The following is a 16351-nucleotide window of genomic DNA, read 5'->3' on the forward strand; positions in this document are numbered from 1 at the left end:
TAACTACTGAAATGAATGCGAATAAATTTTAGATTCGTCCTATGTTCAATTTTTCGGGGATGATTTTCTTCGCACACTAATTCTTCGGTTTGTGTTCTGTGATGTCACTTTACGGCTACATCGTGGGTTTCGTGGGCGGCACCAACGACCTCGCTGTGAGCCACCATTACCAGCAGCAGAATTATTGGAACATCCATCATTAGCTCACATCATACTACAACTGGCGTCAGCGTTAGACGTTAGGGGTCACTTTGTTGAGGGTCCCGAAGGCGATTGATGGATGAGGATATCCGAACGGAAAATGGTTAATCAGTTGAGTAGTATCGAAAAGCTCAGTTACGTTGTTGATGACCTACTGCAGAGATATAAACCGTTGAAAAAGAAACAGGGGCAACTCATCGGTAAGCGTAACATTTTCGATACTTGTTCTCCGATGAACTGCTACAAGTTTGTGCTTGCACTGACACTCGTCGCTAGTGAAGTGATCGATGGTGGTGGTGATCGTATGAAATGTTGTTTAGAGATGCGATACTACGCTAGAACGCTTTTTATTATTTGATCACTAATATATCGAAAGTAGGTCGCCAGAACATGTGTAAATTGAGACGAAGTGTCGAACATAGGACATACAAAGGATATAACGGATGCTTTGTTACTATTTCTATTTATTTTATGTATGTTTATAGCTTTTTACGCTACTTGTTGTTACTTATACACTATAATAGAGCAAAGGGTATGGCGAAATCGTAATACGGAATGTGTATTTTGTATTCCCTCTGCGATACATTTTCACAAAATATCAGTAGAAACTCACTCGCTATCGCAACTGATATGTAGATCCACATAGTAGGCAGAAAACAAATCGTCTCTAAGGCTGATCGGATGGAGCTTTGAATAATTTACTGAATTAAATTAAAATATGGTGTGTAAGACATTCGGATTCTATCAGTTAAAGATATAAAAAATGATACCGGAAAGACTTGACTGAGTAGAGTTTTATTTTGTTAGTAACATGATTATTGAATTTTTTTGAGAAAAACGATTTATATTATGTTCTGAAAACATAAACAAATCGTGGAGAACTTTTGTCAAAGATGGGTGGACTGATTTTCACAAATGAAAATGGATCCGTAATTACAAGGAGATTTGTGCAAAATAAATAAAACAGAATACACTCAATTCACGCTTCACGGACTTTCGCTAATATTGTTTCAAGTAAAAAGACCTTAGGAACCCATAGCAAATTACTTCATTTCATTCAGCTCCGATTTCCTGTTCTGGGTTAGTGCATAAATTTCCTTTTGCATTTTCCAAAAACTTGCTGAAACTCGCTCGTGCTTTTTTCAATATTAGATATCTCACCTTCAAAAATTTTGAATTGGTTGTAATTCAAATCAGCTTTCAACATGAATTCATGAACATTGTTTATTTATTGAGTCGAATATTATTAGTTATTTGCTTATCTCATATTTTGGTGATGGATATTTAATCTGATGTCAAATTAATCTGGCAAATCAAACATCTATTTCGAAAATTTCACTCCTCTTCTTTTCTACGACCCATCGAAATCATAAAATTGCATCGACGCCTTCAGTTGTTTATTGAACTCTAAAAATGAGCGGTCATTGGAACCACATCCACTGACTGATAATTTCTGAGTGATTGTTTATGTTGACTTTCAGTAATCTTGAGTTGATTTCTGTTTCTAGCTATGTAACATTTTCCAATCATTTCTTTATAAGGTGAATGATCGCAGAACATGACTGCGTATACAGAAATATTCTGTTTAAAACTCTATAAAAATGCTATCAGCCCAGGGCAAGTGAAACTGTTTATTGCTTTAATTAATATTACATTTTTCAAACTGAAGTAGAAGGCTCTTTCACCGTTGCGATAAGAAATATCCGAATTTGTTTAGTACATGATTTTATTTCTTTATTATTATTATCAATTCGTAATATCCATAATACGAAACTTGTGCATTTCAATGATTTTTTCATAAAATTAGAGATCATCAAAAAAACATCAATCATAACTGAAGGTTTTAGTAATTTTCAAAGACCTCCAGAATTCTAACAAACTTTGTTTCGTGATAATTGTCACTATTGCATTTAGATTACAAATTTTACCTTTTGATAAACTAGCAATAATGCAAAGAAGAGTGACAATATTTGGTTATTGTGATGGATATTATTGTCAATTGTGCATTATCCGACGCCTACGTTTCGTGTTATATTTATCATGACTTGTCATACTATACCGAAGCGCCAACAGCAGGCCCTGGTTGCCAAAAAGAGGACACACTTGGGTAATTCCAGAAATTAACAACAGAAAATTATTCATTTTGATCGATACTTGGCACACGGGTTTAGAATGGAAAACCATTTATTTTCCACGGATGGATAGACGGATCCAACCCAAGACTGATTTTTTAAAATGAGTGTATGTATTTTTGCATGCACTTTCATCAAATCGGGATAGCTCGGACGAAAATAGAATTGATTTTTTTTAATATTGTGGAATTAAATGGAATTTATTTTCCTTTAAAGCGAAGTTTGACTTGTTCAAATTGAGCAAATTAACAAAAAATCGAGTTCTTAGATTTTTATGTTTAAATATCTCGAGAACGGCTGCTTCTAGGAGAATGGTTATAAAAGCAAATTTATTTTTTTCAACTGGAGAATTATATTCAAAAGTCAAAATGACTATTTTTTTAAATCAAAAATTTGAAGTTTGGCAAGAATTGGTAAGTTGGTTCAGCTTCAGCAACTTTGTACCAACATATGAGCTTTATATTAAGTCTTAAAATAAAATTGTTTAAAAAAAATATTAAAGCAACGCTTTTTTTATTTTAGTTTCTATGTTGGTTTTCTAATTTTTGAAAAAGTATTCAACTTTTGTCCACAGTTTATACTTTTAAGAGTGTTCAAACGATTTCCTACAACTTGTTCTTGGACACAATTTTTGTACAATTTACAGTTTCCGAGTTACCATAATTTGAAGAAAGTTCAAGCACAAAAAACATACATCCGTTTTAAAAAAATCAGTCTCAAGTCGAATTAGTCTCTGCATCTGTGTAAAATAAATGTTTTGTCATACTTAAAATATGTGCAAAGTTTCATCCGAATTGGAGGATGTGAATTCTAAGGACTTGCTAATTATTTTTGGAATTGCTCACTTCTTATTAAAATACTTTCCTTTTAAAAATGGCATACCAAAAAAACTACTATGTGTTAACTTTTATTTGAATCAATAAGATGAGAGTGATAATCGTGAGTTGAGCACTTTATTCTGCCTATCACTGTATGTACTTAGGATTAGCTTTGAATCGTTGCACTGTTTTCTCTGAATGCTGAAAATTTTGTGATGAGCATAATGAGTAATTTCGAATTGTATACTTTTTCATATTTGTATAGGGGAAGGCAAAGCGGGGATTTTTTGATTTAATGATAATTTTTATTATTTAATGGAGATTTTTATTGCGTATAAAAATTTGCATTGTTTTTAGTAACTGATAACTCGACTAAAAACTATTTTTATCTCAAATATTCGTTACGTACAGTAATTGTTCAGAACCAAAGAAACCAATATTCCGTAAACAATTGATAACTAAAAAAATATTTATTTTATTTATACAAAAACTGTTCAAAAATTACATCGAGTAGAAAATCAATTTTTGCATACGATTTCGTCGAAAAATAAATAATTGAGAAAACGACTACAATGAATATAAAGTAAATTGAATTCTTTATGGCGCATCGGAATTGTATCAGTATGTTTTACTAGAGTTTGCACCGCAATAACCTTACTTTGCCCGAGAAAACGGTTTTCTTTCCGATTCGTAGCGAACACAATAATGCTCAGAAATAAACAAACATAATATGTTATTGTAGCACAAAAGAGAGCACTATGGAATACTACGAAACTTATTTTTTCAATATGGATTGAGATCTAAAATTGAAAATTTCTAGCGATTGAAAATTTCGAACGATTACAACGACACACCGAAACAAAATACTAGTGTCATAAATATAATACTTCTACAAGAAAATTTACGAAAACGCAAGGTAAAGTTCGAGGGTGTCTCAAAACGAAATTTTATTTTTTTTTTCGATTGCTGGCCCCAGAATATAACCAGAAGAGATATCAAGAAATCCCCGCTTTGCCCCGCTTTCCCCTAAGGCGAGAAACTGAATGAGTGTCACTTGACCATACTAATATCATCAATGGTTGTTACAATGACAGTCGAATAATTTTTATTTTACCTGCGTGTTATTCGAATACTATACATATTTCGATGTGTTATTCATAAGGGTTCTTTCAGGTTCAAGAGATAGGAAAAGTCTGTGAACCGCTTACATTTACTGCTCATTATCATCAAGTCATTCTAGTTTTATATAATGTAAATTTAGAAGTACTTTACATTTCCTATAAACAAACTGTAAGATCTCTCTTTTTTCGTTTGAATAATTGTTCTAATATTTTCATGCGTTCTTGTATTTCACCGCTGCATCTGTTGTTTTATTAATGTAGGTGAATTTCGCTGATGGATTCCGAAAATACTCACACGCCATTTACAGATACTATTTAGTCGTATTTGTATAGTTAAAATACTTATTTGATAGACAGAAAAGGTGTTAAGTGTGATTTGAAGATTTTTTTCACTAGGAGGCAATAGTTTCACATCACCAACGGTTTCAAATTTTTTCATTATCTAGGAGGCCATTTCATAGTTCGCCAGCTTGTTGAAGCTTTGTTTTAAACTTCTACCGCACACTTATCAATTCCTTTTGTAAAGAACATTTTATGTACACATGCTGAATTATATGACTAGAAAACTAAATATTTAAGTGCAATAATTCACCAGTATGGAAAAATACCCAGCCGATATTTGGACAATATAAACGTGTGATCACTGCCGCTATATCGCTTCATTAGAAAAAAATAAATAAAAATGAACAAAAATAAATTAGATCCTCTTGAATGAATTTCGCTAATGAAAAGATCCGATATATAAATCATTAACAACCGAAACGGTGAGAAATAACAAACAACAATGTATTGGAGGAAAAAAGTAAGAAGTATGAGCTATTGAATGGAGCAATGAAACAAAGAAAAAAATTTAGACGCATTATACACGTTGCAAGAATCGGTTCTCGCGTGGATAAACACTAAAAAAACCAAAGGAAAGTAAAACAAAGTATAGATTTTTTAGGAAGTGCTGTAAGGTCATGTGGATACAGATATAGATAGGGAATTATATATATTTAAAAAGGTATAATTAATAGGCTAATTAAAAGAATAGCAACGGTTTAGCGTGTATTTAAATGGAAGTATATAGAATATAGCTCTTATTTTTTTTCAAATTTTCGGTTCACTCAGAGTCATAGGAGACAGAATATCGACAGCCATAGCATTATATAGCGTAATGTACTTGAATAAATAAGAAAGTTAAAAGCAGAATGCGAGTAGTGAATGTCTTGGTAACACATTCTTGTAGGCTCTTAAACTATGAAGAGAAATAGGAACAGTAACGAACCGCCCTCCCATCACCCGAACCTGATTAGGGTATTCGCCCACTCTACACCTGATATCAAAAGCATATGTACGTGCGCCATATTTTCCGTTCTCGCTTTATTTGTTGGTAATCGAACAGAGAACAATGAATAATGACAGTTTTGATGTTGAATAGATGATCATGTCACTAGCACTAGTAATGCTAAAGACAATATGGAACAGAAGCTCACACTCAATCATAATAGTAAGTCGAAGTCCCTTAAACTCTAGCAGTACCAGAAATGATAAATGAGTATTTGCAAAATAAACCACGAAACTGACAGTACCCACACCTGAATTATCGAAACTGTATAAAACAACTAAAATAAATTGGATTCAATGTATTGAGAAGTAAGTAGTAAGTTATACTACACGATGTTATTTGATTATTGGTATACGTTGATTTTATCTCACTAATACTTTTGATGAACAGTCTACTTCAACTTTAATTATCGCCCGTTTTTGTAACGCCTCATAATGTGCTGTCTTATTAAATTATTTTTAAATTCATTCTGAAATTGGTTACGAATACTTTGTTCGGTACAAAATAGTTTTATAACTTTTGTTACAGTATCCTACAGTTCTTTGAAATATAAGATGACAGATTGAATATTGGTTCGATTTAACAGAACACTATGTTATTTGCATTTTTGTTAGATTTTTGTTCGAAATAATGCAGTTCTAACCGTTTGGTATAATATGTCAACGGTTTTATTGGATTGCTGAATTCTTTTTCTCATGAGTTAGTCTATAAAATATGATCAGGCAGTTATATTGAACTTAACGTCTTGATGTTATCTTAGGTTCGGTACTGTAAGTGTCGTGTGTTAACTAAATGTGGCTGAACAGTAAAATAGATAACACTGGTAATAACTAGCTTAAATGTTTTGTTTTATTTACAGCATATTTACAATTGCCTGATTTTCCAATCTACTTGTTCGTTGAGTGAAAAATCCGCCTTTCAATCACTGCTCTAGAGCATAATTATCAAATCACAAATTGTAGAATGAATGATAACAAAATCTAAAGATCACTGCCCTGTGTGTTTCATTATCTAAAGTGAAAAAATTCAAAATTTGTCGAACATGCCATAAGTCGCAACTTTATTTGTATAATGAAACAGGTTGAACCGTGTGACATAATATTTTGTTAAGTTTCGAAAAAGGATTTTTTTCGTCAGACCGTTTGATAATCAGAAATATTAAAGAATTCATAACAATGCGCGATGCGACAACCAAAATGTGTCGACAAATAGAAAATACAAATGCAAAAAATAAAACAAACGATGATACGTGAAATAACGCACATTTTACATAAACATCTACTGAATAGTCTCAATACAAGAAAACAAAGCCATTACGATCGTTAAAATTAAACACAACGCAACAGTAATATTAACATATATACAGTGCTACATACCCCAGCAAAAATAATACTAACACGGCGACTTTTATAATTTAACATGAATTCTTCTTCTGATTGCTCTTCAAAATGGTTACTTTGATTTTATGTGGTGAAAGCAGCAACATCGTAAATAACACTGTAGCATTTGCTGTGTCACAAAATCGGAAACAATGTACGATCCATTTTCGAAACAACCAACACAAACAAACGTACTCTGGTAACAAATCTTAACATATGTCTAGCCGAAGAAAAAGCAAATCATGCATAAACAAAAGCAAACACTCATTACTACATCTGCAATGAGATCGAGTTTATAATATTTGAGTACTCCTTGGTTCTAACGAATTCTGATAAAATCAAGAAAATTAAAATAATATGAGAAAATGTTACAAAAAGTCTGAAACTATATAATAAATATAAAAAATAACATTAAATACTTTATTAAAGTATATATTTATTATCAAGGTTATACATAATGAGCTCGACGAGTAATAAACTCTGACAGCGGAAAGCGCTAGGAGAAACACTACACACAGAAAATTTTAAGTCGGCGCGTATTTATCAACTTTTTATTGACAAGAAGAACAAGTGAAATGCGAAAAATTATTGTAAACAATAAGTATAATAATAATAATAAATAGGTGAACAGTATATGAAAGTATTACAAACCAACAAATTGCTTGTATGGAACCGAAACAAATCGATCAACCTAGCGAAAAACACTATATTTTTTCCACGATTTTTTTTTTGTGTCAATCACTAAACATGACATATAATAATGTTCATAACATCATCAGTAGGAAAAGAAACAGAACCTTTCGAAATTGGATCAATCACTACAAAACTAAATGAACTAAGACAAACAAAAAAACACGGTTAGCATATTACGAATTCTCCCACTTTGTATGAACAAGCATTCATAATGGAATGATTGTGCTAAACAGGAATATTAGATGTTCGAAGAAAGCAATCTATTTTTGTTTGGACTCGAATGTAATATGCTCACTTGGAAACTTGTAGCTTTGTATCCAAATAAGCCACTTTCGTTTATTGGATCGAATCTTCCATTGTCAGTCACATTGCTTTCCATATGGTAGCTCGAAACAGTGCCATAGTTGGTAGTTGCCGAAAAGTAATTAGAAAGTTGAAAATGCGTAAGTTGAAACAAATCGGTATATCTCCCACACTATCCCAACATGAGCATATGACATGCATACATAATTATAGTGTAAAACTAAAAAAGCGATGAAACTTCTTTGGGTTTCTTCAATGTCGATACTGTACATTTTGTATTAGTCCTAAGTATTTTTTTAATTTAGAAACGCTATTAAAAACGAAACCGGAAGCAAAAAAAAGAAGATATAATATAAAATTGATTAAACCATAGTTAAAATAAATGCTTATATAAATAAATGACTTGAACGCTTTTCATTTTTATTTCACAGGGCATGTTGCTGATGAGTTTGGGTTCCGGATATGTAGTTGCATTAATTCAGAAACAATTACATTCAGATTATATGAGTTATCGCAATCGCATTAAAAAAATCACATGAATAATATTCAGCAGCATAAATGTTGACAATGTGAAAATTGAGTTTGCAATGTTCAGCCAGAACTCTAACCATTCGAAAAGTCTAAAAATTAGTTTTTCGACATGTTCGGATTTGAACTTAGTAATTTTTTTTAATTAGGGTGAATTCACAAACTTTGACAATATAGATCAAGCAAACTGATGAGTGTATTCAATACCTATACTATTGGATTGACCTATTATTTAGGCTCAGTTTTTCTTTAACGTCTGATTATCGAAAGAAGCATAAATTCATTTGTCAGATTCCCTGCTAATTAGCCGATTGCATGCCAAAGTGAATTGCAAACATTTCTGTTTGGAACACAGTGAAAATGCTATTAAGAGTTTCATAAGACTCGGACTTATTGACCAAGTACACAGATAAAAATATTTTGTGAACTTACATTTATTTTCATGCACATATTGGGAGCAGGCAATTGAATGGAAAGTTACATTACAAAACTAAGCGGTTTGTAAATATACAGTCTTGTTCAATGAAAAACTAAATGAATCTTAATGTAATTTTACATCAATCATGGGTTTAAATCAGATTTTCGTTTCAACTGATGTCTACAGGGTCCGGCACTCGAAGTGTAACCAATTAAAAAGGCCATAAATTCAGTTTGGAAAATTACTTTTACTTAATTTAAAGTACAAAATGTGTAAAATTAATACAAAATTCAGAATCAATTCACTTTTGCTCGATATGACCACCTTTTGCCTTGCCTATGGCCTTGAGACGGTCAAAAAACGAATCGCAAGCTGCCCGAATGTGACTTGCAGGTATTCTGGCCCACTCGCGGACAATAACTTTTTTCAGCGCCTCGAGACTGGTGTATTTTATAGTTTGGACTTTGCTCTCCAAAATGGCCCAAAGAGAATAATCCATTGGATTCGCATCTAGTGAATTCGAGAGCCATTGTGTGGACGTGATGAAGTTCGAAACGTTGTTTTTCAGCCATTCTTGGTTCACTCGAGCTTTGTGAGACGGTGCCGAGTCCTGCTGAAACGTCCATGGTCTGCCACCGAAATGTTTGTCTGCCCACGGCTTCAAAGCAACCTCCAGAATACTTTCCCGATAATATGTCGCATTTACCTTGACGCCAGGCTCGAAGGTCTGAAGTTGGATACACTTCGAGTGCCGGACACTGTATTTCATAGTGCTACCGGTTTACATGTCGTGTAAGTTTCATCTTTTCATTCTGTGTAGAAATCAATTTCATTAAGTTGTAGAGATTTCTACCAAAAGTCTTATGAATTTCTTAATTGATATTCATGCATGATATAATTAATAATGTCATAATCTTGTCTTACGATTTCATCATTATCATAAAACGTGCTAAATGAAATTCATTCAAATATTTTTTTGTGAATTTTATCATGAATATCTAGTAAAAGTCTGGAAGAATTGCCCCTCTATATCATAAAACAAACTTATGGAGCTTGAGCGGCCACTCCTGGTTCCAATTCTGGAAGATCAAACCTAGGAATGGCTTTCTTAGTGATAAGAAGAATGTATTCATTGAAATATAAATGGTACCAAAGAAGCCCAGGTCGACATGATAATTTTATTTAGTTAATACGATAGTTAATAGTTGATATTTTTACGCAAAAAGTGTGTGAGAAATACTTCACCCTATGAAAAAAGGAGGACTTTGGGATGGTTTTCGTTTGCAAAAGCTTCGTTCGCGATCATTAGGATCAACTACAAAATTTAATCCTTGTGTGTTTTGAAAATTTTGAAAATAACGCCAGAAAGGACGAATTTTATACTGACCACCTACATCCCAGACGGTAAAGCAAATGTTCTTATACTTCAACGTTTCCATACTGAAACCGATCGTAGGAATAGTTGTCACGACTTCACTAAGCTTTAGTTTATACAGGATAGTCGTTTTGCCAGTCGCGTTCAATCCAACTGCCAACAATATGAAAACATGAAATTCGGTAGAAAACATTTACTTGCAAACTAATGATAATCCTATTTGAGTGTAGATTTGTTTTGTTATACCTGCAATTGTTATAACACTTACCCATTAAAATTCACATCTGTTTTTTTTTCTGAAAAACCTGGTTAGAACTTTAAAACTATCCGTTAAATTATATAAGGATGATATGAAAAATGCCTATTTTTGAATTGCAAGGAATGCTGCAAACGGTTTTCATGAAAACAAGTTGACAGTTAAAAGTCGCATTAAGAATTCAAATAAACTTTAGCAATAGGACGTCAAGGTAAAATTCTTGACCTATTTGAAAGATTTTCAATGATTTTCACGTTTCAAATGAATTATTACCTACAAACCAATTCGCACTCTCTCGTTCTGCTACTAACGCAGAAAGCGATAGCACCCAGTCGACGCCAATATTTATTGACCAAATGTCATCATAGACACACGGGGAGGCATAAGATAAGAACTTGTGAGCACATAGTTATCTCACCTTTTGACGACCATATAAAACGAACTTATGGTATACATTTACAATCCTTATGTCTGAAAGCCATAATTCGTTCTTATGACATTTGAAGATCATTTTGTCTGAGTGGTGTGTGCGATTGCTCTAATCGGCTAATTCCACGCCAGTATACACTAGCACCAACACTACATTCGCTCAATAAACTATGACAACCACTCCTCATAATGCTTCTCCTGCTGCATGCAACACTAGAACCAATTAATGACTGTGGTTAACTGTATGGTTTGTAAGATTACTGTTCTAGAACTTTGAATTTTGAGAATCGTATTATTTTGAGCATCGGAATGCAGTACCCCGGCTTTGCTTTTACCATTTTAAGTGCATATTAGATTATGTTTCTTATTTCAGGAACACACGTTGTGGTGTAATGTACAGAAGTACTCCAAAAGCAGGAGTTAGAGTTGTCATGAACGCCCACAATGACCGTTCTTGGGAGATGATTTAACTTTGACTAAATTGTCGCATCCTTTCCTATCTGGCACCACAAAAAGTACCAGTACGCTTAAATTGGTACAATGATAGTTATGCAGATCCACTGAATGAGTCCCCAAGACTTTTCAAATGCTTGTCTTACTTACCTTACCTAACAGCTATAGTCCTGGGGTGTCCTTCGCTGTATCAAGTATACGTCTCCACATAACTCGGTCCATTGCTGCTCGTCGTCAGCCACTCAAGGCACGGATGCTTCTGAGATCCCATTAGTCTCGACCATTAGTTTCGACCCAATTGTCTAGACGAAACAGAATCATTTTTTCGAACAATTTCCGGATACAGGAAAGCATAGCAATTCTTTGTTCCACCACGGGTTGGGGGGACGGATGTTAGTTTTCGCGCCGGGTACACGTTTCGTCTGAGCTTGAGTCGCGGTGTTGAGAATCAAGCCAGCCAAAAACGTGAACTCTTCTTCCGGAGGAAGTTCTTGTGTTGTTTCTAATTTCTCAGATATCAAATTTGCGTAGCATTTCCAATCAATATTTCGTGTGAGGTCATACGAAACATTGATTGTCTCCGATGGTCTTAATCCGTAGGCGATTGAAATCACGATAGGTAGAAGATCGCTACCGTGGGGATCAGGGATAACCTTCCATGTGCAGTCCAACCGTAGCGATGTCGAGCAAAGGGATAAGTCTAGCGCACTTGGTCTTGCTGGTGGTGCAGGAATCCGTGTCATTTCTCCCGTATTCAAGATTGTCATATTGAAGTTGTCGCAGATATCATGGATCATAGTTGATCTGTTATCATCGTGAAGACAGCCCCATCCCGTACCGTGTGAGTTAAAGTCTCCTAAAATCAACGTCGGTCCGGGAAGGAGCTCTATGATATCATTGAGCCGCCGATGCCCAACCGAGGCTCTTGGGGAATGTAGATGGAAGCAATGCAAAGGTCCTTGCCTTTGATTGTAACATGACATGCGACAACTTCAATACCTGGTATCGAGGGGAGGTTATTGCGATAAAAAGAATAGCACTTTTTGATCCCCAAAAGTACTCCTCCATAGGGATCATCTCGATCCAGACGAATAATGTTAAAATCGTGGAAGTTTAAGGTATTTCAGAAGTTAGCCAAGTTTCGCACAATGCGAATGCGTCACATTTCAGATTATTTACTAGAAAATTGAAAGGATCTATTTTTGGGATGATACTTCTACAATTCCACTGTATAACAGTGATTGTATCCGTGACCTCGGTGGGTGACTTACCCATCGAAGGATACGATCGCTGAAAGAAGTCAACTGCTTCAAGAATGTTTTAACTGTAGGAATAAAAGCCATTATCAGGCTTTTAAGAGGTTCAGAAATATTGAAAGTAGACATGATCCAGTCCACAATATCAGATAATTTAACAAACCCAGTATTTGGTCAATTTTCTGACTGATCTTTAGGGACTTTCGGGGGTTTTGAAGTCCCAGGAAGTGATGGAAATTCTTGCTCGGAATTTAATTTTCCAAAGCCTGGAGCTATTTTGTCTGGTTTTTTGCCATCACTACCAGTTGTTGTAATTTTTCGAGACCCATCAGAGGACATCTTCGAACCCTTACTAGGGAGCTTTTGAGAAGATTTATTTCTTCTCTTTCTAATTGATGAGCTATGAGGGACAGCCGAAGATGTACCTTCGAGGGGGTCATCATATTCGCTCTCATCAGTTGACAAGTAAGCGTAAGGATTTTCGGTAGGTGGCGTAGCACATTTCAACATTTCCGCAAATGAGCGTTTGGAATGTTGCTTGAGTGAACGCTTCATTTTATCCTTACGCAATTTGTACACGGGACAATCAGAGAGGTCGTGCGGCCCCTCCTTACAGTAGAGACACTTTTCATTGTCTCCACTGCAGGAGTTATCCGCCTGACTCCCTCCACACTTTATAAACCGGGATTTATTGCAACAATGGGATGCTGTATGTCCCAATTGTTTGCAATTGGTGCAGTTCATGACCCGCGGCGCAAAAAGGCGAACAGGTAAACGAACTCGGTTCAGGAGGACGTAATTAGGCAAAGCCGAGCCATTGAAAGTCACCCGATACGAGTCCGATAGGATATAGGACTTAGTCCCATCCTCAGCGGTCGATACTGAACGCAATTGCTTGTAGTCCAGTATCTTAACGTTCTTGAGTAGGGGGTTTTTGAAACCGCCTGCCCCATGCTTAAGAACGTCCTCGCAAGTCAGACTCGGATCGGTGATCACGCCGTCTATCTCGACTTCGCGAGCTGGTACGTATACGCGATACTCCCGCGTGAAACGCTCACTTTGAACGATCTCATTAGCCTGTTTTGCACTGGCTAACAAGACCCTAAGCTTGTCCGGGCGTACTTTTTCAATTTTTTGTGCAGTATTGTATCGCGAGGTCAAGTCTTTTGAAAGTCTGAGAAGGTTCAATTTTTTACCATTGGCTTTGGTCCGGATGAAAACCGCATACGGTCCGGCCGGGAGTTCAAGCCTATCGGGATAGCTTCTAATGCGAGCTTTATTGTCATCAGAAGCATCCATTCGATCATCTGGGGGAAGGTCAGGCAATTCTATATTGCTTGTCATATCACGGATCTGTGTCCGTGCGGTCAAAATCGGGGTGCAAATAAAGTGGTATTAAGCAACAGTGAAAAGAAAGTTTTACTTAGCTTGAGCTCCAAAACGGTGAACGGCTGCCAAGACCCGGTCCGAGGCAATCGGTAAATATTCCTTCCAGTAGAGTGCAAAAAACCTCTTTTAGGAAAAAGCACCTTTTTCAGTCTCTAACTACACTGTCCAATGAAACGTTTCTCTTTTTATCACTATATATATTTATCACTGTTTCTAATGTATATGTTAGCGCTGGCGCTGGCTAACGGTACCACACGCAGTGCTCCTTTACACAAGCTCACAGTCGGCCTTGAGAACGGATTAATTAGAACTATCACTCGACCGCACCAATGCAGGCACAATTGAATATGGAATGACCTTGATAACGGAATAAATCAACTCAATACACGATTGGAGAAAGCGGAATTTACGTCCGATCGATCCGATATTCACGGCACGAATCTCAAAAAATTTTGAGTGATTACATTTATGTGAAGAAAAAGAATGGAAAGGTGAGATGTGACAAGGTTGATTTTAGCAAGAGTTGATTTTAAGCATCTCATCAATGCAAATCACTCAAGTCTCTGGTATGCCGGAAAGTACCGATAAAGGTCTTTTACCACTTACTATCCGAACCGACAAAAGAAAAGTTATCAGAAGTTGTTACTTTCTACTTGCGACTGCATTCTCGTACACAATTAATTCTTCACTATCTCTAATAGTGTAAAAGTAAAAATAGCATGATTGGTTTCCATCATGTAGCGGTGAGTGAAGCGCTACTGAATACCGCTTACAACCTAGGCTAAACAGCCAGTACGCTGTGACTCTGGGGGCATAAGCAATAGTTCGAACAAACCTTTCATTCTGATGTTCAACTAGCTGTATAGAGATTGAAAAAAATATTCATTTATTTATTAATTTATTTATAATTATGAAATTCATCTGACAATAAAATTGTCTTAATGAATATGTATCAGTGAAGTCATAAAATTGTAGAACGTAGTATTTTCTGCGAAAATTTGTGACTTGGTTCACCAAAATCGAAAAGATGTTCAACAGTGCCAAACGTCTTCAAACAAGATGTTATCGGTTCGTAATACCCGAACGTCGTTCGATGAAATCTCGGCTGCAGTAAACTGGTGGAGCGCAGCGATCGTTGTGAAGCACGGAAATCAAGTAGAGACAGAATCTTCGAAGAGTCGATATCACCGTTAATCAGTTTTGCCACGAAAACAGCTTGCTGAATTTTTCTGCGTCTTTCTAATGAGTCGAGCCCGATCAGTCGACAGCGATCGGGATACGGTGGGAGCTCAAGCGGATTCCTCCAAGGAAGGTTTCTTAGAGCAAGACGAACAATTCTTTTCTGTACGCGTTCAATCCGTAAGTTCCAAACAAGCTGATGCGGATTCCAAATTAGGCTAGCATTTTCCAGTATAGGACGAACCAAGGAACAATATAACGCTTTCAAGCAATGCGGATCTTTGACGTCCCGCCCGATCTTCGCAATGAAACCTAATTGCCGTGTTGCCTTTGAAATTATAGATGAACGATGTAGATTGAAGGTAAGCTTAGCATCTAATAAAACACCAAGATCATTAACATGATCAACTGTCCATCAATTTCATAGTCGAATCAAATTGGATTCAGTATTCGGTGGAACGTTATGACCTGGCATTTTGCAATGCTGACAATAAGCCAGTTTCTATGACACCAGGCGACGAATGTATCAAGAAGATTTTGAAGCCGGATGCAGTCGTCGATAGAACGAACTTCAAGATACAATTTCAAATCATCGGCATATACTAATCTGCAACCAACACCGAGTCCATACAGTGAAGAACTCAGTGTGTACAAGAATGCTGTCGCAAGTAGAAACTGACAATTTCTCATAAGTTTTCTTTTACCGGTTCGTAAATGGTAAAAGATCTTTTTCGGTACTTTCCGGCATACCACAGACTCGAGTGATTTGCATGAATGAGATGCTTATACTCGACCCCTTTGGTTGAAGGTAAAAGTTAAGTCACTAAAAGATTTCTGCTTGCTCAAATGACCATTGTCACGCCTCACCATTTTTGTTGTATATTTTCATATCCTTGCTCTACCTTGAGTACTAGCATTTTATAATTCTGATTTTATTTATTATTCTCAGTTACAATAAAACTATTTTTATTGTTATAAATGATACTAATATTACTATTATTTTTCAGATGGGTAATTACCCACCTTTGAAATTTTCGGGTGGGTAGTACTACCCACCGTACCCACCTCTTTCACCGGCCCTGTTAGGAGGGATT

At 35.6% G+C, this 16351-nt stretch overlaps 1 protein-coding gene and 1 long non-coding RNA gene across 4 annotated transcripts in view; one reads left to right on the top strand and one right to left on the bottom strand.

The window, feature by feature from the left end:
• Positions 1 to 8352, top strand: part of LOC131439162 (protein SCAI) — a 29086-nt gene extending 20734 nt beyond the window's left edge. For all 3 annotated transcript variants that reach the window (XM_058609855.1, XM_058609856.1, XM_058609857.1), the window contains exon 11: positions 33 to 8352. In XM_058609855.1, the coding sequence (XP_058465838.1) occupies positions 33 to 277 (245 nt within the window). In that variant the 3' untranslated portion in view covers positions 278 to 8352. The remainder of the gene's footprint in view (positions 1 to 32) is intronic.
• The window catches only part of LOC131439165 (uncharacterized), a 64615-nt gene that overhangs the window by 46789 nt on the left and 1475 nt on the right, over positions 1 to 16351 (bottom strand). The gene's annotated exons all lie outside the window — the stretch shown is intronic.

This window comes from Malaya genurostris, chromosome 3, assembly GCF_030247185.1.
Source record: "Malaya genurostris strain Urasoe2022 chromosome 3, Malgen_1.1, whole genome shotgun sequence".
In the NCBI taxonomy this organism is placed as follows: Eukaryota; Metazoa; Arthropoda; class Insecta; order Diptera; family Culicidae; genus Malaya; species Malaya genurostris.